The 25,693-nt window shown below is 52.9% G+C and overlaps 1 protein-coding gene across 1 annotated transcript; it reads left to right on the top strand.

Moving 5' to 3' along the window:
- The first annotated feature begins 1,421 nt into the window (after nucleotides 1–1,421).
- On the top strand, nucleotides 1,422–21,418 carry PDPR (pyruvate dehydrogenase phosphatase regulatory subunit). The gene is made up of 18 exons (XM_032974517.2): nucleotides 1,422–1,983; nucleotides 3,562–3,695; nucleotides 4,225–4,306; nucleotides 4,794–4,981; nucleotides 5,774–5,895; nucleotides 6,136–6,253; nucleotides 6,765–6,914; nucleotides 7,516–7,708; nucleotides 7,823–7,947; nucleotides 8,809–8,958; nucleotides 10,243–10,379; nucleotides 11,088–11,236; nucleotides 14,632–14,744; nucleotides 15,218–15,312; nucleotides 15,837–15,926; nucleotides 16,384–16,566; nucleotides 17,163–17,316; nucleotides 17,566–21,418. Exons 1-18 carry the CDS (start codon nucleotides 1,661–1,663, stop codon nucleotides 17,748–17,750), a joined length of 2,691 nt encoding a protein of 896 aa, XP_032830408.2. The 5' UTR covers nucleotides 1,422–1,660; the 3' UTR covers nucleotides 17,751–21,418.
- Nucleotides 21,419–25,693: the final 4,275 nt, after the last annotated feature.

The raw sequence follows: 25,693 nt of genomic DNA, 5'->3' as shown, positions 1-25,693 counted from the left end.
GCAATTCATCCTCAATCGTTCCATGAAGAAGAGGCAATTGCCCAAAACGTCGCCTATTAGTCTATGTGTTCCCTTTTTAGGGCCACAATATCGTGGATCAACGTGTTGCCAAATTGTTAATTGTGCCCCAATGCCAACGCAGAAGCGTCACCAAATAATTTAAAATAAAAATTCTTACCGAAGTTTAGAGTCCTCTCTTTTTGGGGGGGGGGGGGGGGGAAATATTTGAAATGGAAATCATCGCATTGTGCCTGAAGCAGACATTTCAATTGGCATACGTTACCAGCTAAACCATGGGTGGGCAACACGGATGCCGACTACGAGAATGTAACAATGATTCAATGGGCTAGCTCACGACTTCCCGTGAGATACAAACCACAAGAGTTTGATTCCCGGCCACGGCTAACGTCACTGGCGAGTGATATCTGTCGGGCCAGTGTTGCCAGCTCCGATAGGCGGAAAGTCGCCAAACGGACCTCAAAAGAGTCAGTAGGTGTCGCTCTATAAACCATCTAAATTCTACAGTCACGAGCCTATACTAAGGACTGTGCTGTATTACACTAACTGCTACAAATGTTTTAATGCAAACCTGTAATCGCGTCGATATCTGAGTGACGGAGTCGCTCGATCTGTCGCTAAAGTCGCTTCGAGGGAAAGACACGAGACGTATCGATCACAAACTCGCCGAGGTGGCAACATCGATCCATCCTCAACCGCTCCAGCCGGGTGACCCCTTCAACCAGCCGGGTGACCCCTTCAACCAGCCGGGTGACCCCTTCAACCAGCCGGGTGACCCCTTCAACCAGCCGGGTGACCCCTTCAATCAGCCGGGTGACCCCTTCAACCAGCCGGGTGACCCCTTCAACCAGCCGGGTGACCCCTTCAAGCAGCCGGGTGACCCCTTCAACCAGCCGGGTGACCCCTTCAACCAGCCGGGTGACCCCTTCAACCAGCCGGGTGACCCCTTAAACCAGCCGGGTGACCACTTCAACCAGCCGGGTGACCCCTTCAAGCAGTCGGGTGACCCCTTCAAGCAGCCGGGTGACCCCTTCAACCAGCCGGGTGACCCCTTCAACCAGCCGGGTGACCCCTTCAACCAGCCGGGTGACCCCTTCAACCAGCCGGGTGACCCCTTCAACCAGCCGGGTGACCCCTTCAACCAGCCGGGTGACCCCTTCAACCAGCAGGCAGCAGCAGCAGCGCCGTGTCGAGTGCTGTGGTCAAACGTGCCCCGTCTGTCACCGGCGAGGTCATCGTTCAGCAGTGGATTTGACAACGGTGACTTCTGATATTTGCGCAAAAAAACGCAAACTCGCCACTTCGGGTAATGTATTGTTTAAAAACAATTGCGTCCAGCCGTGGATTTAAATAGATGTGTTTTTTTTTAACAAGTGCTCTTGACCTTTGACCCGGCAACGCGCTCGCCGTAGTTTGGCAGTGACGGCTCAAGATCAACAAACACCACGCCCGGGGAGGCGCAGCCTCGTCCCTGCCTCTCCTCCTCGCCGTCACCATCTCCTCGTCGCCGTCAACATCTCCTCGTCGCCGTCACCATCTCCTCGTCGTCACCATCTCCTCGTCGTCGTCACCATCTCCTCGTCGTTGTCCTTTGCATGGGCAGCGTCGGCGGCCCCCCGTCGTCTCCCTCCGCCCCTGACCGATGCTGCCCAGGCTGAGGCTCCTCCGCGCGCGGCCCGGCAGCGGCGGCGGCGGCGGCTTCGCGGGCAGCGCCCGGCGGGACCACCACGACCCCCCCCAGGAGCAGCAGCGGCAGCGGCACGGCCTCGGGGCGGGGTCGCTCCTCCACCGTCGCCTCCTCAGCGTCGCCGCCACCTCGGGCGCTGCGGGAGGCCGCGGGGGCGCCGAGCCGCTGCCGGCCCGGGCGCGCGTCGTGGTGTGCGGCGCAGGCATCGTGGGCTCGTCGGTGGCGTTCCACCTCGCCGAGCTCGGCTGGACGGACGTGCTGCTGCTGGAGCAGGGCAGGTAACGACGGTCCAGCGTTGACCCCCATCTCTCCCCTCTGACCCCCGCTGCCTGTCAATGCCGCTGCTGGATGATGAAGGCCTCTCTCCTCCCCCACGCTGTGTTTCGGCTCTGGTTTCAGATGTCACTCGTCACCTGGAATCGAACCGTTCGTCCACTCCGGGGACGATACGGTCACAAATAATTGTGTGGGCATGTTAACCGCGGTCGTCCTGGGGTGAAGTGACAGTACGGTGCTAAAGAAGTTCCTCATGCTTACGTGGTTCTGTGGTTCACGTACTTGTGCTGTGAACCTGGCAACCTGAGTTCTTGAACGGTGGCCACGGCTAACTTCAGTGGCGAGTGACATCCTGATCCACTCCCCGGCTCTCCGACCATAACCCCGCACGGACCGCCACATGTGGTTCACCAGCACAGTTAACAACAACAATAAAACGCAACACATTCGTCACTGACACGACCTTAGCTCTAACCTGGTTAAATTTAACACGAGTTTCAAACTAAAACGTTGCGTAAATCAGGGCCACATCCCACGAGTTGCTGTTTGTGTTGTTGTTGCTGCTGCTGCGACTTGAGCGACCAGTTTCTATATTTACAGCGGAGCGCAGCCTTCGGGCTTAACCCCACAGTGTCTCGTTACTCACCGGCGCTGCCACCTGTTCTCTAGCCTTTATTTAACCAGGAGAAGAACACTGTTGGGATTCTCTGTGGTGGAATGCGCGCACGGGTAATTGTGGTTACGTGGCGGTACATTTTGCCTTTTGGTGATTATCAACTCGGGTTGAAAACGTTTATGCATTAATTTTGTTCATTCGATTAGCGGTGGACCTGTAACTCTGAAAAAGATTATCCAATATCGCCCAAACGCTAATAAGTATAAACTTATATTGCCATTTGGGAACGGCCCTATTGGAAACTACCCAAATTGATCAGATGGTTACCCAAAATTTGCAGGCACAAGCTATGGCAAACGGGGCTGTTAACAAACACGGGGATGAACTACGTAACATCGCGGCGGCCCCGACTAGTGCGGCTGTGTGTGTACTGTGTACTGGGCTTCCTTAATCCATGAGTCGTTGAGAGTGAGCATGGAAGCAGTGGTGAGGTTTGGTGGCATCACTGGCGTTGGTGGTAACAGCACATTGTCATTAAGAGACGGCCTTACGGGTACAATGTATATATATTTACAATGTCACAAAAGTTGTCCCTTTTCACTGTCGTAATCGAGGGAAGGAAAACCACAGTGACAGTCCCAGAATGTGCCCCATAATACCACACGCCCTTTATGATCCATGGGTCTGGGCAGGCAGCAGTGATGAGTGTAGCAGCACAATCTACTGTAGCTATACCTTGCTCCCACATCCATACTCGCTCCGTTCACCAACCCGCACTGGCCAGACTGGGGAAGTATGGTCAAATAAGTCTCATGGCCCATATGGTGTGGGGGGGGGGCGCTCATTTAACAGTAGATTGCCTAACAGGGCTGCACCTGAATCTGCACCGCTGCCGAATCAGGCCTTCGATTTCTCGTCCGTTCATCGTCATCTGCTCTCAACTCCTGCCCCTTGCCCCCCCCAGGCTGTCAGGAGGAACGACTCGTATGTGCGCTGGGATCGTCAGCAGTGTGCGGCACCTGCCTCTGGAGATTGAGGCTGCCGACTACTCCCTCAAGCTGTACCAAAGCCTGGAGAAGGACACGGGAATAAGCACAGGTAGCGGTCGGTCGGGGCGCTTCCATTTGTCGTGAGTTCCACCTCACTCACGGTGGCCAGAGCGGTCTCATCAAGCGGAGAGAGTCTGCAACAGTATGCCTGTTGTTTGCCTTGTCATCCACAGATCATTTTGATTGCCTTCGGCTCGGGGTGGCTCAGAAGTCAGAGCGCTGAGCCGACACCACTGAACGCCTAGGTTCGCATCCGGGTATCAGCCACCCGTTGTTAAACTAGGTTCCCCTAGTCTCCGACCACGCTACAACAACATTATTGCGTTAAATTCCGTTTTAGATCCATTTTCCAAGCCTTTTTTTCAGCAAATCCACCAAACAAAACAGTTAATCGGTAACAGTAGTAATTGCGAAACTCTGGGACTATGCAGTAGTTCCAAATGGCTTTCTTAATCTGACTGTGGAAGAGAGCCTTGGTGCAACCCTGATGTAGTTTTTGAAGAAGATTAAAGAGATTTTCAGATGATATAACTGTTGCCAACGTGATGGTCGCCCTGCTGCTAAACATGAACCCTTAGGATTTAAGAAGACTGGCGTTATATCGCTGGCACAGACTCAAGACCGGATCATCTCCCTACAGAGGATCGCAGCTCAGCTGAAGTAAGATCGATGTGCATTGAATTATAATGATGACTTTTTAAAAGTCTTAAACGTTCTTGTTGTCTGCTGCCACTTGCTGTTGGTGGAGACAAATGCTTTAATAATGCCCGATTGTCAATCCACTACTGAATGTTTGACCACTTGTTAAACCATGTCATGCAGGTCATTGGGGTTATTTGACCATACTTCACCTTACTGATCCGTGTGGGTTCGTGATGGTGGGGTGCATAGACATTGGAGAATGGTACAGTTAAATTAAAATATTTGACTGCAATGTCCTCCACTGACAACGTAGCCCTGCAGACACCTGTGTAATGTGTGGTGGTCAGCCATCCATAAGCACCAACCAGGCTCGAACCTTCTTAGCTTTCAAGATCTGACAAGATCGGAGGCAGTGTTACAATAATATAACTCATAATGGTATCAGCTGAAGTTGACTAAAGTGGTACATGGGCTGATGGAGCTTGTGATGTGGTGCGGTCGGTAGTGCGCGGGGCACAGAGGCCATGATGCTGACGGCACAGCAGGTGCTGGAGATGCACCCGTGGGTGAGGGCTCGCGGTGGTGATGGTGGCGGCACCGGGGATATCGTGGGCGGTCTCCTCGTGCCGGGCGACGGCACCGTCTCCCCTGGCGACGTGTGCCGTGCCCTGGCTCATGCAGCCGTTGCCCACGGTGAGGGCAGTCCTCCTCTCAACTGCCAACTTACAATGCTCTTCGGTTGTTGGGTCACTTATCCGCTGGTTCGCTTGCTCTCTTCCTCGCTCGCCTGCCCGTTCACTTCCACCCATTCCCCCTGAACTCAATCATCTTGTCCATTCACTTGCCTGCCCACTCACTGGCTCATATATCTGCCTACTCGCCCATTCACTCGATCATCCATTCACTCACGTGGCTTTCCTCTTAGCCTCTCATCCGCCAACTTTCTCGACCTGCCAGCTCGCTTTTCCACTCGCCCTTCTATCCATTCACTCACCCTTCTATCCATTCACTCACTTGCCCTCTCAGCTGTTCACACAACCTTCTCCTCACCCAATTACCTGCTCGCCCCTCCTTCGTCTGCCTGCTCACTAGTCTGGCTGATTGCTGATTCAGCCAACCACTAATTTACCCAACCACTCATTTACCCGCTCACTCACAATGCCTCACAATGCCTCGGAAAGGAAGCGGACATGAGTTTGACACTTGTGATGTATAAAACATGTTTATGAGATCAGAATGGGTCGTTGTGCTACCCAGAGATTGGTAGTGGAATAACATTGCACCACGTTGGACATCACTGGACTCCTTCTCAGTCTGGGAAGCGAGTTCACCGCACGTCTTAATTTTGTCCACAACGTCACCACCTGCGAGCAGCAGATCTGCAGCGCCGTCGTTTCGAGTCCTCGGCCACAGCCACGTGTAACTCTGACGAACTGAGAACGGGACCCTGGCGCCTGCATTTCTGATTCTCGATTCTCTCCCCAGGGGTGCAGATTCGCGAGCGGACGGCGGTGAACCACATCCTGGTGGACAAGGGCCGCGTGACGGCCGTGGAAACGGACCACGGAGAAGTCGAGTGCGAGTTCTTCGTCAACTGCGCCGGGCAGGCGAGAGACGCGACACCGCACAGGGTCTAGACCGGGCGCACGCGACGGCCATGTTGGGAATCTCGTAGCTCCCCCCCACCGGGAGGCCGAGAGGGGCCACGTGGAAATCTAGTGAGGGTGACGTCACGATGGCGAGCGTAATATCGCGACCGTGACCAGGCTCTGCCTCGTCCGCTGGGCCGCTTGGCCGTGAGCCTCTGAGCGCTGAGTGTTGCGGTGTCGCCCTGGCCGTGCGTGCAGTGGGCGTATGAGCTGGGCCAGTGTTCCGACGAGGCGGTGTCGGTGCCGCTGCACCCGTGTGAGCACTTCTACCTGCTCACGCAGCCACTCTCCCCGCCGTTCGGAGAGAATCTACCAGGTATCCACGCCCCCCGTGCAGCCACCCGTCCACCGGAGGCTCCCGCCGTTTCATGGTCATTATCATTTCGTATTTGTTCTAGAATAAACACACCTCATGGCTTTGACATTCCTCCTCCTCAAGACATCGGTGTAACCATCACCTGCATCAGAACATCACCAGGCCGATGCACACATCTCCTTTATAACTTGAAAATTAAAGACAAGCCACGGTAATGCCATTGTGGCCAGGCAAACCCAAGCTCGATTCCTGGTCACAGTTCACATCAGTCATGATTATCTAAACCTGTCATGGGCCTCCCCTAGGTCAAGTCAATCTTACTTCGGTACCCAGAATGGTATATAAATATCAGCAGTGGGGAAACAAAAGGACTGGGCATGTGCCGACCACACCACCCCCATGTGTGTCGTGCCAGCCTAAATAGGTGCTGCTCACTAACAGCCCTTGCCCCCAAACAGTCTGGTAAAACTAAAGGGGGGATCTTTGTCTTTGTGTGTGTGTGTGTGTGCAGTGATCCTGGACCTGGATGGCCGTGTGTACGTGCGAGAGTGGCAGGGCGGCGTGCTGTCAGGAGGGTACGAGAAGAACCCCAAACCCATTTTCACTGAGGGCAAGAACCAGGTGGAGTTCCAGACGATGGAGCAAGATTGGGACCACTACGGTACGCGAGCGGGACGCATGCCAGCACTTGCTCCGAGCTCCGCATCTCCCGCACTTTCATGAGAGACTCCAGTGTGGGCGCGAGGGTGGCGGTCACGGATTTTATCTGTGGACAGGAATCGAACTCAGGTCAGCTCTGCTTGTGCAATGGATAAACAACCTGGCACCTGAGCTGCGCCGGGCTGGCTTGGCACAGCCCCTGCACGGCTGTGCAGTGGAGAAGAGGTCGTGGAGGCCACACGAGGCGTGATCTTATTCGCTGTGTGTGTATGTGCGCCCCCCACGGAGCGGTGGGGCAGTCGTTAGCGCACTGTGCTGCGAATCCGGTAACCTTAGTTCGATTCCCGCTCACGGCCAACACCGGTAACGATTATCTGAACCGGTCCTGGCTCACTCCAAGGTCGGCTCAACCTCAAATTAGTACCTCGTACTATATATAAACATCACCATGAGGGACACAAAGGCGGCTGGGCATGGTGCCGGCCACCCACCCCCTCGTGTGCCGTACCGCCTTTCATAGGTGCTCGCCAACAGCACTTGACCCAATAGAGTGTTAAAGACTATACGGGGGATCTTCGTCTGTGTATTTTTGACCCTCGCAGAGCCCCTGCTGGGCGCGCTGCTGCACCGCATGCCGGGCCTGGACGGGGCGGCCGTGTCGCGCCTCGTGAACTGCCCCGAGGCGTTCACGCCGGACCTGCGCTGCATCATGGGCGAGGCGCCCAACGTCCACAACTACTTTGTCCTCGCCGGGATGAACTCGGCCGGATCGACGCTGGCCGGGGGCCTGGGCAAGTGAGTGCGCGCGTCGCGCTCGGCGCCGGCTCTCCTCCTCGCCGGGGACGGTTTCGCGACGTTTGTGTGGCCACCGCCGCCCGGCTGAACGACCGCTGCGTTGTGCGGCGCCAGGTACCTGGCGGAGTGGATGGTGACCGGGAGCCCCTCCGAGAACGTGTGGCCCCTGGACGTCCGCCGCTTCGGGGGCCTCCAGAGCAGCCGCACGTTCCTGCGCCACCGCATCATGGAGGTCGTGCGTAAGTCCCCCCCCTTTCCCACACCGCCCCCGTGGGCGCATCTCCCGTGAACCCGCTGGGTTGTCCGTGTTTACCGCTGGGTGTCCGTGTTTACCGCATGAGTCAGAGACCTGGACTCCTCTAACCAATCAGTTCAAAAATAAGTGGTTAGCTATTGAGCATCGTGTTTGAGATGGATGCAAGGGATTTCATGGCAGGACAGGGTGGCTAACGTCAGTGATGAGTGATATCTGAACTGGTCCTGGTTCACCCCCTCCCTCGCTTCACCCTTCACCAAACTGCACTGACCAGCATGGTGAAGTATGGTCAAACAACTTCCATGATTGACACAGTATGGGGAGGCCTAGATCCAATCCAGAAATAAATTGACAAAGCTCCGTACATTATTATTGTTGCCTTCAATGTGCTTTTGTGCATTATTCAAATGACATTCAGCAGATGCAGTTGGCGGTGGTGCCTATGCATGTGGCACTGTAGTCCAGCACTGTTGAGGCAGTGAGGGTTGGTGGATCACACACAGATGTTGTAAAACTCTCTTCTTGTGGGCATCCAGGAGCCATACCCTGGCTCACCAGAAGGCAGTACAGCAAAATGTGGACCTATATTATCTCCCCCTTCTCTGTGGGATAGAGTGTTGCCTCCTTGCACACGTGGGTTTACTCTAGCTACACTTATTTATAGATTCAAAACATCTTCATATGTAAATGACCATAGAGCTTGGACAAATGCTATTTAATCTCTGTCCAAGGGCACACTTGTTGACTTGGGTTCTTTCGTTCGACATTCCATGAACGGCAGCTAATATTGCCATAATTCTTTATTTGTTGTTGTAGCGGTTGTTGTCCTGTTGTTGTTTTGCAGCGCTCACGTTTGAGCGCAAGTTCCCGCACGTGGAGTTCCAGACAGGCCGGCGCCTGCGGATGTCTCCGCTGTTTGACCGCCTGGATGCGCAGGGCGCCCGCTGGGCCGAGAAGCACGGTTACGAGCGAGCCAAGTTCTTCGTGCCGCCCGGTGCGCCCTCACGAGCCCACCCCGTATGCTCCTCTCTTGTGTGGACACATCCGTGCCTCGCAGCGATGAGTGCCTGGGTTCGTTTTCCGACTCATGCGACTTTCTGATGCATAATGTACGTTGACTCAGTAATTAGAGAATCTATCGAAATTTAAAGAAATACAAATAATTTTAACTGTTTGGATAGCTACCGCCTTAGTGCTGCGTGGAAGCGAATCATCAAATAATACATTGTTTAAATGCATGCCTACAAAGGGCAGCGTACTTCAACAGGGATTACCGTTGGTACAGCTATTTTAATACACACAATAGACAGGAAGGACAAGATCAAAGGGCTCGCATAATGCACATGCATCATGTAAAGTGGACTCAGTAATCCCCCCCCTCCACTTTGCACAAGAGCGCAGAAGTGTGGTCACCACATCTACGCCTCTATACAAGGATCGAAACAGTAAGACTTGTCCACAAATCTGGCTGTCGCCTGATGAAGCTAGTTGTAATTACTAGCGATACCGCGTACTCAGATTGTAAATGTTGTGGCTTGGCTTTCCAACACACCGGTGTGCTGTACTAGTGACGAATTGTCACGTTCTGTTTACGTGACAACCCTTACTAGTTGGCTGTGTCGGCTGGTGGCGGGTTTTAATGACACTTTTATATATTTACGCGATCTAACTAAAAAAAAAACTCTCATGGATTTTGGTCTCGAAAGCCTCCAACGTTAAACTAAGTCTATAACTACTCTCGCTTTCTTTCTGCAGAATGTGCGAGTGAGTGTGTTCTTGTGGGGAGCGGTGGTGCAGTGGTTAGCGCGCTGTGCAACGAACCCGGAAACCCGAGTTCAATTCCCGCTCACGGCCAATACCAGCGATGATTACCTGAATGGGTTCCGGACCTCCCCTAGGTCGATTCAGCCTCAAATGAGCACCTGGTGCGGTGTGTAAACATTGCCACAGGGGAGACAAAGGTGGTCGGGCATGGTGCTGGCCACCGACTCCCTCGTGTGCTGTGCCTACATGGGTTTCCTCCGGGTTCACCGGCTTCCTCCCGAAGCTAAAAAACAATCGCACAACGTAACTGGCATTGGCCACAACATACCAATGTTGAAAAATTACCCACAAATTACTCAATTGGGAACACACACAGCAGTAACATTGCCTCCTGCGACAGAAACTTGGCAGGACCCTCCTGAAAAACACATCTTGAGGCTTTCCTGGTAACAAGTGTGTATATGTGTATACACTGTGTGTATATATAAGCGCATTGTCGCGTGGCTGCGGGCAGATTGGCCACACGAGGTGGACGAGAGAGGAACCTTCTTCAAGCCGAGCTGGTTCGACATCGTGCGGGCAGAGGTGGCGTCGTGCAGGGAGGGCGTCAGCGTCATTGACATGACCTCCTTCACCAAGTTTGAGCTGCGGGTGAGTTTGGTTCGGTAAAGCCGCACCTCATGCACAGCCGCAAAGGGCGACGTTCTCACTTCATTGCTTGCACAGTCGCTGTCTCCTCGCTCTCTCGCTCGCACGATGGAAAATTACATTTGATGAAGACAAATAATCTAAAAATCCCAATCTCCCGACAGAAGAATGGTGCGTTCCACCTGCGGTGACTTACGGATAGGAAACACGAACCCCGACAGAGCATGGAATACAATCCAAAAAGTGCGCAAAGAAGCATGGCGAGATGCTTGCTTGGAGTTGGACTGAGGAAGAGGGACACGTGATCACGGCATGGCCAAGTGGCCGTGGCTACGCTGCTTTACGTGGCCACCTGTAATCCAGCACCACTGGGGAGGCAGCAGCGAGGGTTGGTGGATTACACACAGACGTCAAGGAAAAGCCATACCCTGGGTGGCCCATAGAAGGCGGTATAGCAACTGTGGACTAATCTCCATCTGTTCGATCAGTATGGGATAGAGTTGTTTCACCCTCGCATGCATTTATTTTCTCCATGTGCTCCGGTTTCCTCCCACGTGTCTAAACACTCATCAGCAGTTGCGTCTTGGCGAATTGGGCAGCACCGCGTGTGACGCATTTTGCACGAATCACGCCGCTGCATAAAAACTCAATATCATCGTTGTTGTTATTCGGAATTTCACAAGGTGTTCTCGTGCGTGGTGGTGCGTGCAGTCGGCGGGCAGCGAATCTCTGGAGCTGCTGCAGTCGCTGTGCGCCAACGACCTGGACGTCCCCGTGGGCAGCATCGCGCACACGGGCATGCTGAACGAGGCCGGCGGCTACGAGAATGACTGCAGCGCTGTGCGCGTCACCAAGGGCAAGTGAGTGTCGGTTCCCCCCCGCTCGGTGCTCCTCCCCACGGAGGTGCTCGCAGAGCCGGGTACGTCATCGGATCGTTGAAGTTACCGATCACTCCCCCCCTCGCTAAATCGCATCCATTGCACAAACCGTGGCAGTAGATGCAGATACCTGATGCATCCATGGAAAATTTAAAACTCTCTTGTGTGTGACTGGTAATCTAGAACAGACCGTACAACGTATAGCGACGGAACGCCCGATCCACAAATACGAAGGAGACATCACGGCGATACACTCCGCTGCTCCTGACGCAGTTATCTGGCTTGACCACCTACATGGGAGATTGTAGTTTTTGCTCGGCATCAGCCATACAAATGAGAAAGGCTCCCCCTGCTTGTCGGTTTCAGCTAAACTCGACAAATTGGGTGAAACGGAAAATCGTTTGGGGGAAACGCCGCCCGCTGAACAGGAGGGGGTAATGGGCCGGGGATTGGCAATGCCGCCATCGCCATTGGCCGCGGTGCGCTGGGCGTTACTTGTAGCGGCGAGGGAGGTGGTTTCCCACCTTTGGGAGGCAGGAAGTAAGGGCAGCAGCCATTGCCCGAGTGATCGACCACAACAAAAGTAAACGGTGGCAAAAGTGCAGCCCTGCAGCGGCTCACTGTCGCCACTGCTGGCGGAAGGGCCTCCTCGAGTGGGAGCTCTAGAAAACTTCACCCGAGGTTATTTTGGGCGACTCTTTCACGCTGGCCAGACGTCTTGGAAGAGGACAAAAGTAGTCAATTGCAATATTTACCCGATTAATTGACTTATTGACGGAGCTCTAGATACGTGCACTGTGGGTTTTGTGCAGCATAGACAGCTCTACCTTGCAAATAGACTTTTGTTTCCACATGTGGGCGCTGCTGCTGCTCATCATGCCCTACACGTCATCTCCGTGATTCCCAGAATTCCAAATGTGTCTGCTTCTTGTATTGTCATACTGAGAGCTGCCCCCTTGATTCCCAGCATTGCATGGGTGCTATCCCAACTGCTTCCCACTATTCTCTGTGTGCTGTCGTCCAAGGCTTGTGTGCACGCTTGTGTACATGTTGGTGCATTTGTAGTCCAACTGAGTCACAGACGTTATTCTTTAGAGGCAGCACATTTATTTAACATCAACACGTTAACACAAGGGGGTAATAATAGGGGGTAACTTCCCCTTTACCAGATACAGCCTAGGTTGGTGACCACCCAGCTAACTACATTGAGGGAAAAAAGTATTTGATCCGCTGCTGATTTTGTACGTTTGTCCACTGACAAAGAAATGATCAGTCTATGATTTTAATGGTAGGTTTATTTGAACAGTGAGAGACAGAATAACTACAACAAAATCCAGAAAAACGCATGCCAAAGATGTTATAAATTGATTTGCATTTTAATGAGGGAAATAAGTATTTGACCCCCTCTCAATCAGAAAGATTTCTGGCTCCCAGGTGTCTTTTATACAGGTAACAAGCTGAGATTAGGAGCACACTCTTAAAGGGAGTGCTGCTAATCTCAGCTTGTTACCTGTATAAAAGACACCTGTTCACAGAAGCAATCAATCAATCAGATTCCAAACTCTCCACCATGGCCAAGACCAAAAAGTTATCCAAGGATGTCAGGAACAAGATTGTAGACCTACACAAGGCTGGAATGGGCTACAAGACCATTGCCAAGCAGCTTGGTGAGAAGGTGACAACAGTTGGTGCGATTATTCGCAAATGGAAGAAACACAAAATAACTCTCAATCTCCCTCGGCCTGGAGCTCCATGCAAGATCTCACCTCGTGGAGTTGCAATGATCATGAGAACGGTGAGGAATCAGCCCAGAACTACACGGGAGGATCTTGTCAATGATCTCAAGGCAGCTGGGACCATAGTCACCAACAAAACAATTGGTAACACACTACACCGTGAAGGACTGAAATCCTGCAGCGCCCGCAAGGTCCCCCTGCTCAAGAAAGCACATATACATGCCCTGTCTGAAGTTTGCCAATGAACATCTGAATGATTCAGAGGACAACTGGGTGAAAGTGTTGTGGTCAGATGAGACAAAAATGGAGGTCTTTGGCATCAACTCAACTCGCCGTGTTTGTTTGGAGGAGGAATGCTGCCTATGACCCCAAGAACACCATCCCCACCGTCAAACATGGAGGTGGAAACATTATGCTTTGGGGGTGTTCTTCTGCTAAGGGGACAAGACAACTTCACCGCATCAGAGGGACGATGGACGGGGCCATGTACCGTCAAATCTTGGGTGAGAACCTCCTTCCCTCAGCCAGGGCATTGAAAATGGGTCGTGGATAGGTATTCCAGCATGGCAATGACCCAAAACACACGGCCAAGGCAACAAAGGAGTGGCTCAAGAAGAAGCACATTAAGGTCCTGGAGTGGCCTAGCCAGTCTCCAGACCTTAATCCCATAAAAAATCTGTGGAGGGCGCTGAAGGTTCGAGTTGCCAAACGTCTGCCTTGAATCCTTAATGACTTGAAGAACATCTGCAAAGAGGAGTGGGACAAAATCCCTCCTGAGATGTGTGCAAACCTGGTGGCCTCTGTGATTGCCAACAAGGGTTTTGCCACCAAGTACTAAGTCATGTTTTGCAGAGGGGTCAAATGCTTATTTCCCTCATTAAAATGCAAATCAATTTATAACATTTTTGACATGCGTTTTTCTGGATTTTTTTGTTATTCTGTCTCTCACTGTTCAAATAAACCTACCATTAAAATTATAGACTGATCATTTCTTTGTCAGTGGGCAAATGTACAGAATCAGCAGGGGATCAAATACTTTTTTCCCTCACTGTACACTATACGTAGGAGTTACAGCTACGAAGGGTTGGGCCCTCACTCTGGTCCCCGACCACGTGTTGATGCCTCGTAGGACGTAGAGCTTCCAGCTTGTAGACGTGGAGCTTCAGCTTATCGAATGCAGCGACCCCGGTCCCTCTCAGGGACCCACCTTATATCCCCCCGGGTCGGGGCCGCTCCGCCCTCGGCCCCGCCCTCCTTCTCGAGCCTTCTAGCTCCCCCTCGATCCCTCTCGAGAGCTCTCCCTGGACACGTGATCACCCCCTAGCCCCCCACCTGGGGCCTTCTCTGTGGACACTCCAGATCACGTGTCTACGGGGTCAACCAGAGTGCCATGGCCCGGGGCAACCCTGCGCCTGGGCTGACACTCTCCCGCTCCCCCTTGTGGGAGCTCGCACTACGCGCTATGCGTGGTGCCCGCACTATCCCAGCTCTCACCAAGCCCCGCTAGGGCTGGTACTACACCCACCTATGGGGTGTACGCGATGACGGTGCATCGCACGCCGTGCTATGCTGAAGCCGGCATCACACAGCAACCCACCTGTTAAGGCTTTGTGGCTGATCTTTGTCTTTGTGTGCGGACAGTTTCCTGGTGATCTCTCCGACCGACCAGCACGTGCGCAGCTGGCGCTGGCTAAGCCAGCACCTCCCCGCCGACGGCTCCGTGCAGCTGGAGGACGTCTCCGACAAGTACACGGGTAATCGCTACACCCGGGCGGCGGCAGCGGCGGTAACGCACCGGTAATGGCCATAACGATACCCGTGACCTATCCACCGGACTTTCGCTAGTCCTCCCGCAAGCTAAGCAGCGGGGTCGAGGCTGGATAGTGCTTGGATGGCCGACCGTCATGCATAACAGGTGTGCTAGGCCGCGGGACTACGTGCTGGGCAGGTGAGGGATGGTACGGCAAAACCATTGCAGTCCTCTACTTCTTCACATCTACATCTTCCCTCTACATCTTCATTGACCAGCGTGGTGAAGTATGGTCAAACAACCCAGACGGCCTGTGCAGCAGTCATGTACGCGTACCCATTCATTGGACGGTTGCATGAATAATACACGGTGTTTAAATGCAAAGCCGCCTCTGTGCTGTATGTTCACGTGTGTACATGTCTGCGTGCCTGTGCGGGCGTGCGCGTGTGTGTGTGCGGCTGGCGGTTACCATTGCAGCGTTGAACCTCATCGGGCCCCGGGCGCAAGACGTGCTGTCGGAACTCTCGTACACGCCCGTCACCCCCGAGCACTTCCCCTCCATGCTCTGCAAGGTTGGTCTCCCGCTCCTCACTGCTGCCTAGTAGCGGGCAGTGATAGGGGTGGCAGTGCAGTGGTAACGCTCGCGACTCGAAGCAACACCAACCCAGGTTCCATTCCTGACTCGGGTGCCTTTGTTGAGTTTGTACGTTCTCCCTTGCTCTGCAGAGTGTGATTGAGTGTATAGGTGTGTGAGTGAATCAGTGTGCAAGTGTGTATGATTATGTGAGTGAGCGTGCATTTAACTTCGTAGCCGGCGACCTAAGTTCGATTCCCGCTCACAGCCAACACCAGTGACGATTATTTGAACCAGTCCTGGGCCTCCCCTAGGTTAACTGAGCCTTAACTGAGTACCTGGTGCGATGTGTAAACATCGCCACTCGGGAGACAAAGGCGGCCGGGCATAGTGCTGACCACCCACCCCCTTGTGTGCCGTGCCGGCCTACATAGGTGCTCGCTAACAGCACTTGCCCCAACAAGTTTGTAAATGCTATACGGGGGATCTTTGTATGTATCTTTGGCTTTGTCTGTGCTGCAGGAGATGAGCATCGGCTACGCAAATGGGATTCGCATTATGAGCATGACCCACACGGGGGAGCCAGGCTTCATGCTCTACATCCCAACAGAGGTTCGACAACACACAAACACACACAAAGGTCCCCCGTATAGCCTTCAACAGACCGTTGGGGCAAGTGCTGTTGGCAGGCAGGTGGCCAGCACTGCACCCGGCCGCCTTTGTCTCCCCAGTACCGATGTTTTACACACTGCACCAGGTGCTCACAAGGCCGAGTCGACCTAAGGGGAGACCCAGGACCAGTTTCGGATATTCGTCACTGATGTTGGCCGTGAGCGGGATTCTTACATCGCTGGGTTTGTTGCGCAACGCGCTAACCGCTGTCGAAGTGTCATACCCTGGCTCTCCAGCTGAAGATGCCACACCAATCGTGGTGGACTAATCTCCGTGTGTCCCAACTGTATGGGATTGAGTGTTTCCCCCTGCCACACGTGGGTGGACCGAGTGCAAACGACGTGGCTGCCGATGTTCACCGCCCACCGCCTCTCTCCCCGCTCCTCCGGCACGACAGTACGCGCTGCACGTCTACAACGAGCTCATGAACGTGGGAAAGAAGTTCGGCATCCGCAACGCGGGGTACCTGGCGCTGCGCAGCCTCCGCATCGAGAAGCTCTTCGCGTTCTGGGGCCAGGATTTGGACCCGCGCACGACCCCGCTCGAGTGCGGCCGAGAGTTCCGCGTCAAGTTTGACAAGGCGAGACAGCGGGACTGCGCAGGCCCGCAAAGATTTACATTGTCTGGTGGTCCCATGGGCACGGCCGTGTGTCTGGTGGTACCATGCGCATGAACCACCACGTCTCCACCCCGCCCGGGATCTGGCTGGGTCTATTTGAGATGCATCTGGTTGTGTTTGGGTCAGGCTGGGTCTGGTCTCGACTAGACAAGTCTGCATTGGCTGGGTGAAATCTTGTCAAGCCTGGTAGATGGTGTTCTGCTCTTGTCTCTAGGAGCCTGGCCTGATCTTCTCTGCTCTCACCTGCTCTGTTCACAGCTGGTCTCAGTTGCTGTGTGTGTTTATTGGGTTTTGGGTTTGTGGTAAGCCAGGCTGGGCCAGGATTGGGTAAGGACACCACTTTTCACCCAGGGCAACCGTGAGGGAGACACAGCCTTAAATATTTCTTGACTTGTCACTGTAACAATAACAACAACAAAATGATTATATACATTTAAAAATCTAAAGTTAAATATATATACAATTAATAAGAATTGAAATAACATGTCTTTCAACATCCCTTCTTATCGTTGTGGTTCTCGTGCTGCCTGTGCCGGTCTCGTGCTCGGCCGAAGCAGGGCGTGGAGTTTGTGGGGCAGGAGGCGCTGCTGCGACAGCGTGAGGCCGGCGTGCGACGCCGGCTCACCATGCTTCTCCTGGACAACCACGACCCCGAGGTTGACCCCTGGCCCTGGGGCGGGGAACCCATCATCTGCAACGGAGACTTCGCAGGTTCTGACGCACGCAGACTCACCTACTGACTCACCAACCCGTTCGCTCACGCACACACTCATCGACCCACCCACCAACCCGTTCGCTCACTCATTCGTCCACCCGCCCATCAACCCGTTCGCCCACTCGCTCATCCATCCACCCTCCAACCCGTTCGCGCACTCACTCATCCACCCATCAACCCATTTACTCACTCGCTCAGTCACCTATAACCACCCATTCCCCGTGTCCCCGTTGCCGCCACGGCAGGACTCACCACGAGCTGCGACTACAGTTTCGGGCTGGAGCGCCACGTGTGCCTGGGCTTCGTGTGCCTGGGCCAGCCCATCACGCCAGACCTGATCGCGCGCTCCGAGTATGAGGTACAGGTGGCCCAGCGGCGCTACCAAGCCCGCGCCAAGCTCTACCCTGTACCCATAATGCCGAGGAGCTAACGCGGCCGCCACCTTCCTCCTGCTCGTTTGCGACGAGCGTGCGCGAGCCGGCACCCGCTGGCACCACCCGCCCCCTCAAGATTCGGGCGTCGTTACGGTCCCACCGCCACTCCTCATCGTCGCCACCGCTGACTCCCTCGGCAAGACCCTGCAGTCGCTGCTGCCGCTGCTGCACAGTCGACACGCGGAAACCTCGCAAGATCTGCCCTAACGCTATCCCGCCATCGCCTCCAAGGTCTTCTCTTCCTTCCACTTGGTCATGAGACTTGTGGAAACCGCACTCCATTGGCCGTGTCGGTCCGTTACATGCCCCCCAACCTTTGTGTTTCCTTCTCTCTTTATTTTATTTGCTTCTTGTCCCTGATCGTTTTCAACATTTCCGTCCTCGTGGTGGTTTGTCACCTCAGAACGAAGAAAATGTCACCGCGGGCCTCTCGCGGTGGCAGATTTAACGCCGCACAGCCCGGGAGACGACGCCCAGAGGGGCTGCGTGAGTGGGGGCGGCTCGTGCATCCTCGTGCAGCACGAGATGGCGCCTCTGCCTGCCCTCTTAAAAGAGTTTGCAGTGCGCAGGCCCCGGTGAATTTGCTGAGATCCTCGGCTCACTACATCTCGAGAAGCTGTGTTCATTACAGGTAACTAAACACCTGGACTCGGTAATAATTAGTGCTGTGAGCCGAGCCGCGTGCTCCGATAGCGGCACTGTGAGGACGACGGTCGACGTGGCCCCGCCGTGCGTCCCCTCCTTGCTCGCCGCACTGAATCCGTCCTCGCTCCTCCGCTGGCGTCCACACACGGAGAACTGCGAGCGCTTCCCGCAAGTCTTTGCCACAGGCGACCGGGGCCTCGTGCCTTCGCAGCTGGGGAACGATCGCGCAGCTCGAGGCCACGGGGCATCGTCGTCAGGTGGAGTTCCCTCGACGCAGACGCCGCGTTCCCGTGGTCCGTCCGTTTCACGCGGACGAACGTTTGGCTCCCCCGTGTGTATGCGCGTGGGAATGCTGCCGCGGCGTAGCGGTATGCCCCCCTGGACCTGCAACCAACCCGTTGGTCGCCGTGTGCCCATCACACAAATCGGGCATGTTTCTTAAATCCCCTTCCCCACGCCTCTGTCCGCCCAGCAGTATGAACTGGTGCGTGGCCATCGTCGAACCATCGCTTGCGGTTGGGTTAGAGTGAGGATTCTACCCAGCTTTATTGCTCCCACCCCCATCACGACCTCTATCCTTACTATTTGGTTCTTTCGGTAAAGTCACGTAGGTAAAGAAAATACAAAATAAATTAAATCACGACGTTTCGGACCCAACACAAGCGTCCGTCATCAGGTGGGACAAGCGTCCGTCATCAGGTGGGACAACCACAGCAAAAAACAGTTGCTGAAGTAGGAGAAAGATCTGCTAGTAACAGGGGGTTATATAGATGAGGGAGGGGGGGCAGAGCCAAGGAAAGAGAGGGTGGGGGGGGGAGCAAATATGACATTGAGGGCAAATAAGCTGAGGAGCAGGGAGCGGTAAATGAACCTGCGCTGCAAGACTGACATGCATGGCAAATTTCTGAATGATGGACTGGGTGTAAGAGACTGGAGATTGCGGATATGAAAGCAAACTATAAAGCAGTTAAGGTTTTACCAGGTTAATAACATCTTTCCAATGATTGCTCAATTTATATCCATCTTCTCGGTTGAAGTTATGTCTATGTTTATATATCTGGATGGCTTCATGAACAAACCTTTGATAGTATCCCGAAGGTTTGCAGAGTACCTTGGTCTGAGCACCTTGAAATAACCAAAGAGTATGGATCCTTGCAGTCACGAAAACGACAAATCTGGAATGACCTCAGTCCTCTCGTGGGCCTCTTTAGAAACTCTGTGGTGGAGGCCACTTCCACAGAGTGGCATGAGCAAGCAATTGAAGGGCTGCGCCATGCAGTGGCAGTGTTATCGGCACAGCACTTTTGCCTTGCTAGGTGCACCTTGAGGCCACATGAAGAGTTGCAGATTTGCTGGCAGGAAGTCACATAACAGACTTAGGTGCCATGGGTTCACTGACTGAAATGACTGTCACATGCACTACCTGTGGTCCCCATTGTACCAAATAGATTATTTTTATCTGCTGGGCGCTCTGCTCGTTGTTGGAGGGCAACTGATTCCAACGCCCAGTATCATCCTTCACGAGCCTCCTCTACAGAGGCCGATCTTGGTACCACTGCTACCAGTCATTGGCAAGTCCATTCAGCTCCATATTCTCCTGTACCACATCAGCACATCTCTTCTGTAGCCCGTGCCGTACCTGTTTAGCCCCATCTATCCGGCTAAACAGAAGCTGCTTGGGCAAGCAGTGGCTGGTCTTGCGGGCTACATGAACAAGCCAACGTAGCCTCGCCTGCCGGAGGAGCTCACTGATGGGAGTGTCCAGATCTTATATACAAACTGTATATACACGTATATTGGGGCTTCCCTCCTGTGATGTATAAGAGTGTGAAACCAACTGCACTGCAAGGGGTTATTGCATCTGGTCATTGGTGACCGGGCTAAGAAAAGTAAATAATGTTCCACTTGAGAACTTGTTTTTACGTGTGTAGACTGGTCGACACACACCATTTCGGATGCAAGAGGAATCAGGAGTATTTTAACGCTCCCAAAACAAACGATAAAACTTTAAACGATGGAATTTCACAGACGAGGCAAATGTGGCTGTGGGCACGTTGGGCGCAAAGGAATCGTCTCCTTAAATGCATTAGCGGTAATGTGGCGCATATTGATTTTACTTTCAAAGCACCGTGTAACTTAAATGGTTATACAGGCACGTGGTTATGTCATAAAGTGCTTTACTCACTAAACAGTGTGAGTTCAGATCGTGGTCGATCAGAAGTTGACTCAACTCTATCGTCACTCTGGGTTCGATTATAAATGGGTCCTACTGTTTGTGGGACATCAACAGCTGTTGTGTCTTGTGGAGGTCATAGAAATATGGAAATTCCACCATTGGCTCATCGCATTTGTGCATGGAGACGACTTTTTTTTTACTTAATCGGAAGACTGCATGTTTTAAAATCTCATTGTGGGTTGTATAGTTTCCAGGTTTGCCACACAGAAAATGTGGTCAAGTTCAAACTCCTCTTTTAAACATTTATAAAGAATGTTTTTTTTTCTTTCCACCATACAAACACTGGCCCTTAACCAAGCACTTGGCTAACATTCGCACATTACAGACTGGGGCTCCCTGCTCCAGTTTCTCCTCTCTTCACAGCCGGCGCCTGGGCTCCTCCCCCCCCCCCCCCCTCATGTCGAGAATGAATCCCGTGCACCATAAGCTAAGTAAGGTTGCCTTTTCTTGCCATGCATTTGGGTTCCGCCGGTCGCATTGCTTTCTCAACTGCTTGTCCAAGACATCTTCGAGAAAGCGATTTTGTGTCCTTTGCAAAGACTTTTTCCCAACATGCTTTACACAGAGGCACGTTCATATACATCTATCTGGCATATCATACATTTCAAAAGCGCTACTATATTTATTTTTATGGTTATATTTGTATTGTTAAACGTTATAGTATTGTTACATTTGTTTGTGTTGTTCTCCCAGTTGTGCAGAGTTCAGTGCTTTAATTCACAAGTGGGGAGAATTGTGGTCTGGTTCAGATTTTCATGAAATCCAATAAACTTGTCAAATGGAGGTTGCTCGTTCACATTCCATTCCGTGTTTGGGTCGGCCTATCATCCTTGTGCGATTGATAAAATGTCTACCGCTTTGTGGGAATTAAACAGCGATCGCCCCAGAGAGACACGGAACTGCTGCGACCGTGGGAACGTGAAAGCTCCACAATTGGCTTGGGGCCACCAACAAAGATGAGCGGCGGTCATTGCTCGTTTGAGCATCGAGACTTTTCGACTCGATTGTGCTTAAACCGAACAAGCTGATGCATCATCATCAATTGCCATGCTCGATGGAGGCCTCACAAATCTGCTGCAATTTCTCACGATCCTCCATTATATTGCAAGTGAACTCCTCTCATCCACGGCACCATTACCCACGACTCTTATCATCCACAGCCCTATTGCTTCCGATTTGCGATTTCCCCCTCCCCCCACCCATAATGAATAGCTAAGCAGCTTCCTAACAGTCACGGCTTTTCTCGTGGTTAAGAGGAATTTCATGCTGTGATCCTCTGCGAATTTTAGCCCTACGGATGAGAGGAAAGTGGCCGATAACTACTCCGGGGAAAAAAGGATGATCCGCAATATTGGGCCCCCATGCCACCGCGGATAAGAGGTCTGCTGTGGTCTCGTGTATCGAGCGTGCAATCTGAAAACCGTGGGTCGCGGGTCACCTGGGGATTGGCCGTACTTGCGGACAGATGAAGCTCCCCGTTATTGCGGTGGGAGCGCGCACGACATCACAAAACCTTGCAAAGTCCCACTCACGGCAGCGCCACCGACACAGCACTCCCCTCGGGGTGTGTCTGCGCTTCTTTGGTGTCTGTAAGCCGAATGCTGACATGTGCCGGGAAATTGTACATTAGCTCGGTCGTGGAGACGTTTGATTGACCGCTTGTCGGGAAGTTGTGTTAAGTGTCGCCGTGTGTGCGTGTGCCCGCACGGGTGTTTCATTGCGAGCAGAGGGCGATTGTGGATTACTCCCAATATTCATTCGCTAGGGAGTGCCCCAGTCCAACGGTGGCGGCTGGCCTGTGCGATGGGGCGTTTGGGTGGTGCCCCGGCATCACAATCAGCTTACCGATATCTATTTACAAATCAAAATGCTTTTTCAGTGGCTCATCACATCATTAGGGGGGTTTTATTTGCATTTTAAATCGATTGGTGACGTCACTCCGAATGTCCCCTCGTCTGCATGGTTATTCCTCCTCGTTGTGAGTTACCATGAAGACGTGCAGTGGGGTCCTGGTGTCAGTGGGCGCCTCTTGTTGCCTTCGGTCACCATCAAAATACATTTGAACAAATGTGACCAACTTAAAGCAGAAGCAATGAACGCAGTAAAATCCTTCCTCGCTGGAGTTGAAGCTTTAAAGCGTTTGGCCCGGATAGACTCCCCTCCCCCCCCCCTTGTGCGTGTTGACTGACGAGTTAGATTGGCATGGTTGGCTACGTACGGTGCGAAAGAAGTTCACCATACATGGGGCGTTCTGCGAGAAGCAAGAAGACAACCCGTGAGTTCTACCCAATTGACCATTGGGGTTTAATGAAGAACGAGACAAAGAGGGCACATACGGGTGTCATATCGGCAAGCATCGGGCTGACCTCGTGGGCAGCAAGGGGCAGTACCTTTATTATCCCCCCCACACGTCGGATTAGCACGGTGAGACTACGTACGGTGCGAAAGAAGTTCAACATGCATCAGTTAGGACGCTAAAAAAAGCAATCGTTAGATGTTAAAATTAACATCCAATAAAGGGCGCTAAGAGGTAACCCTTTATAATTATTCAACGATTCGGAGTTGCTGCGAACGCGGGGACACAGAGGGCCGTGCGATGCGAGCCCAGCGGAGGCCCCCTCCATTGCCTATCCGGGCAGTCGAGGGGCAACAGCAACAACAACAGCAACAACAACAACAGCAGCAGCAGCGGCAGCGACCTGGCCGCTGGCCCGCGTGCTGGGGACCGGCCGTTACCGCGGCTCATCTCGGCCAGGCACAAACGACTCCGGTGAACGGAGCGAGAGGTTCATGAAACGGTCACCACCAAATTGACGGTGAGCAGCAGCAGCAGCAAGCTCGCCGCCTGGCGCCGTGCGTGGCGGTCGAGGAAGCGGTAGCTTCTGACAACCGCGCGCCTCGCGGCGTGCAAACAACTTGGACAGTTGGACCCGGGGTCGTTTAATGGGTGTACGTTGAACTTATTTCGCACCGCACGTAGCCAGCCGTGCTCATTTAAGGGGCATGGGCAGAGTGACTCGGCCCACTGGCCATTGACTGCGACTCACTCCTGTGGTTGGTGTCTTGCATTAGACAGCTTTTTCAAGAGCCCCACCCATTGTACAGGGTGGTTCAGACTTGGGTCCCCCAAGTAATTGACCCCTAACATGTTTGTCCTTTGCATATTAAGTTATGTTTGAAATAAACCTTGCTTAAAAAAAGATTAGAGAATTAAATGGGGGTCACGAGACATCTGGCCCGCCCGGTACCTTACAACCCCTCGACCGTCTCTGCTGCCCGCTTTCATAAACCCGCACTGGCCAGTGTGGTGAAATGTGGTGAAATGTGAAAAGTGGTGAAATATGGTGAGATGTGGTAAAACGTGGTGAAATAACTTCCTGGCATAGCCCGCAACATGGCCCTACGTGTCCAGTGTGTGTATGCCAAGGAGCAAAGCGAGCACCAAAGCTATCTCGTACACCATTTGAAAAGCAACTGACGAAACGTACCTGCGTGTCGGCTATGCACATCCATCCATGGTCTCGCTTCTCTCACGACTGTGCCCCATCCCGTCCTCTACGCTCCTCGTCTCGACTTTCCCTCTCTGCGCCTCACTCACCACCCTGCTCAATCTCACGCTCGTTCCTGTTCACTTCTTGCTCTTGTTCAGTGAACCAACTCCCACTGCACATGAAACAATCGTCACCAACCTGTCTCCGTTCCTCCCTTAAAACAACCCCCATCCATTCTCCCCCAGCCCGTCATCCTACTACTGCCAGCCCCACAGATACGACCAGGCCAACCACAACCCATATCGCTCCTCTCACCTCTATCACTACCCCTATCACGACTCCTATCACTGTCCCCACCTCTATCACGACTCCCGCCCCCATCAAGACCTCTATCACGACCCCAACCCCTCCTTAACTACTCCGGCTGTCCCGTCACCGTAACGACACCGCCACTTTTAATAACCTCACTATCACTATCATCTTACCTACAATTGTACAATTGCTTGCTACAAAGTGCCTTGGATTAAGGTGCTCTATAAATCTATATAGAAGACCGGATGATGCAGCCAGTGAGGAGAATGAAACGGGCACTTTGGACACATGTAGGGTGGACAACAAGAGGATCATTAAAAGTGTCGTTTGGAAAAATGGAAGCAACCAGAAAGAGAGGAAGACCTCGGTGTGAAGGACATGACGACATCAAAGATTGATGCCATGATGTGGCACGACTTGAGCATATTGGGCACAGGACAGAGGAAAGTGGAAAGAAATTACGTAAAGTACAGTGGACACCTACGGGCTATCTGCCCATGGACCGTGATGATGTTAATCTGTATAAGATCTAAACCTAGGAAGTGAACTTAAAGTGCAGAGGTCACCGCTGGTTGAGCTGGAGCACTTTGACGAATATTGCCATTCTGATTTTTTTTTTATCATCCCCTCACGTCCGTGTTTTGTGCTGGTTGTGCCATGTTGATGCACGGCACAGCCGTTCACAACTTTACCATGGAGTTGTTTTTGTTTGTGTTTTGTTGCTGTAGTAACCAGGTCCCTATCGAAGCTTGAGCAAATATTGCAATGGGTTTTTCCCATGCCAAAAAATAAACTTCAAACGAAGTGTAATTTTGCTTTTATCCTTCCTCACAATTGAATCCCATTGAGTCGATTTGAAACTCTTGCAAATGATTGCAACCTTCCGTTAATGGCCCACCAAGTGGATATCACAGAACTACCGCTGAGAATAATCCTTTATGTGACCTCTGGTCCACAAAGTAGAGCATTTTCACACCCACTCTGCCACGGAGTAATGTTTGTAGCTTGACAGTGAAACGGATGCTTTTAATCCTCAGGACTCAGGTCTGTGCGGTCAATTGTGACCAGCCTGAGACCATCAACTTGCAACACTTGAGCACCCGGTGTCATGACAAGTGGCTGTCTGGATGCATATCCACAATTTCAGCAGAATGTTTAGTTTTGCGCTCCGTCATCGAAGCCAGCCCAAGGTGTTCGTGAAGCCCCAACGCAAACCAGGGACGAGTTGCAGACCACAAAAAAACGCTCGGCACAA

Source organism: Petromyzon marinus, chromosome 54 (genome assembly GCF_048934315.1).
Source record: "Petromyzon marinus isolate PM22_M1 ecotype Great Lakes invasive population chromosome 54, UKy_Petmar_22M1.pri1.0, whole genome shotgun sequence".
NCBI lineage: Eukaryota > Metazoa > Chordata > Hyperoartia > Petromyzontiformes > Petromyzontidae > Petromyzon > Petromyzon marinus.
This window is presented reverse-complemented; position numbering and strand designations above follow the sequence as displayed.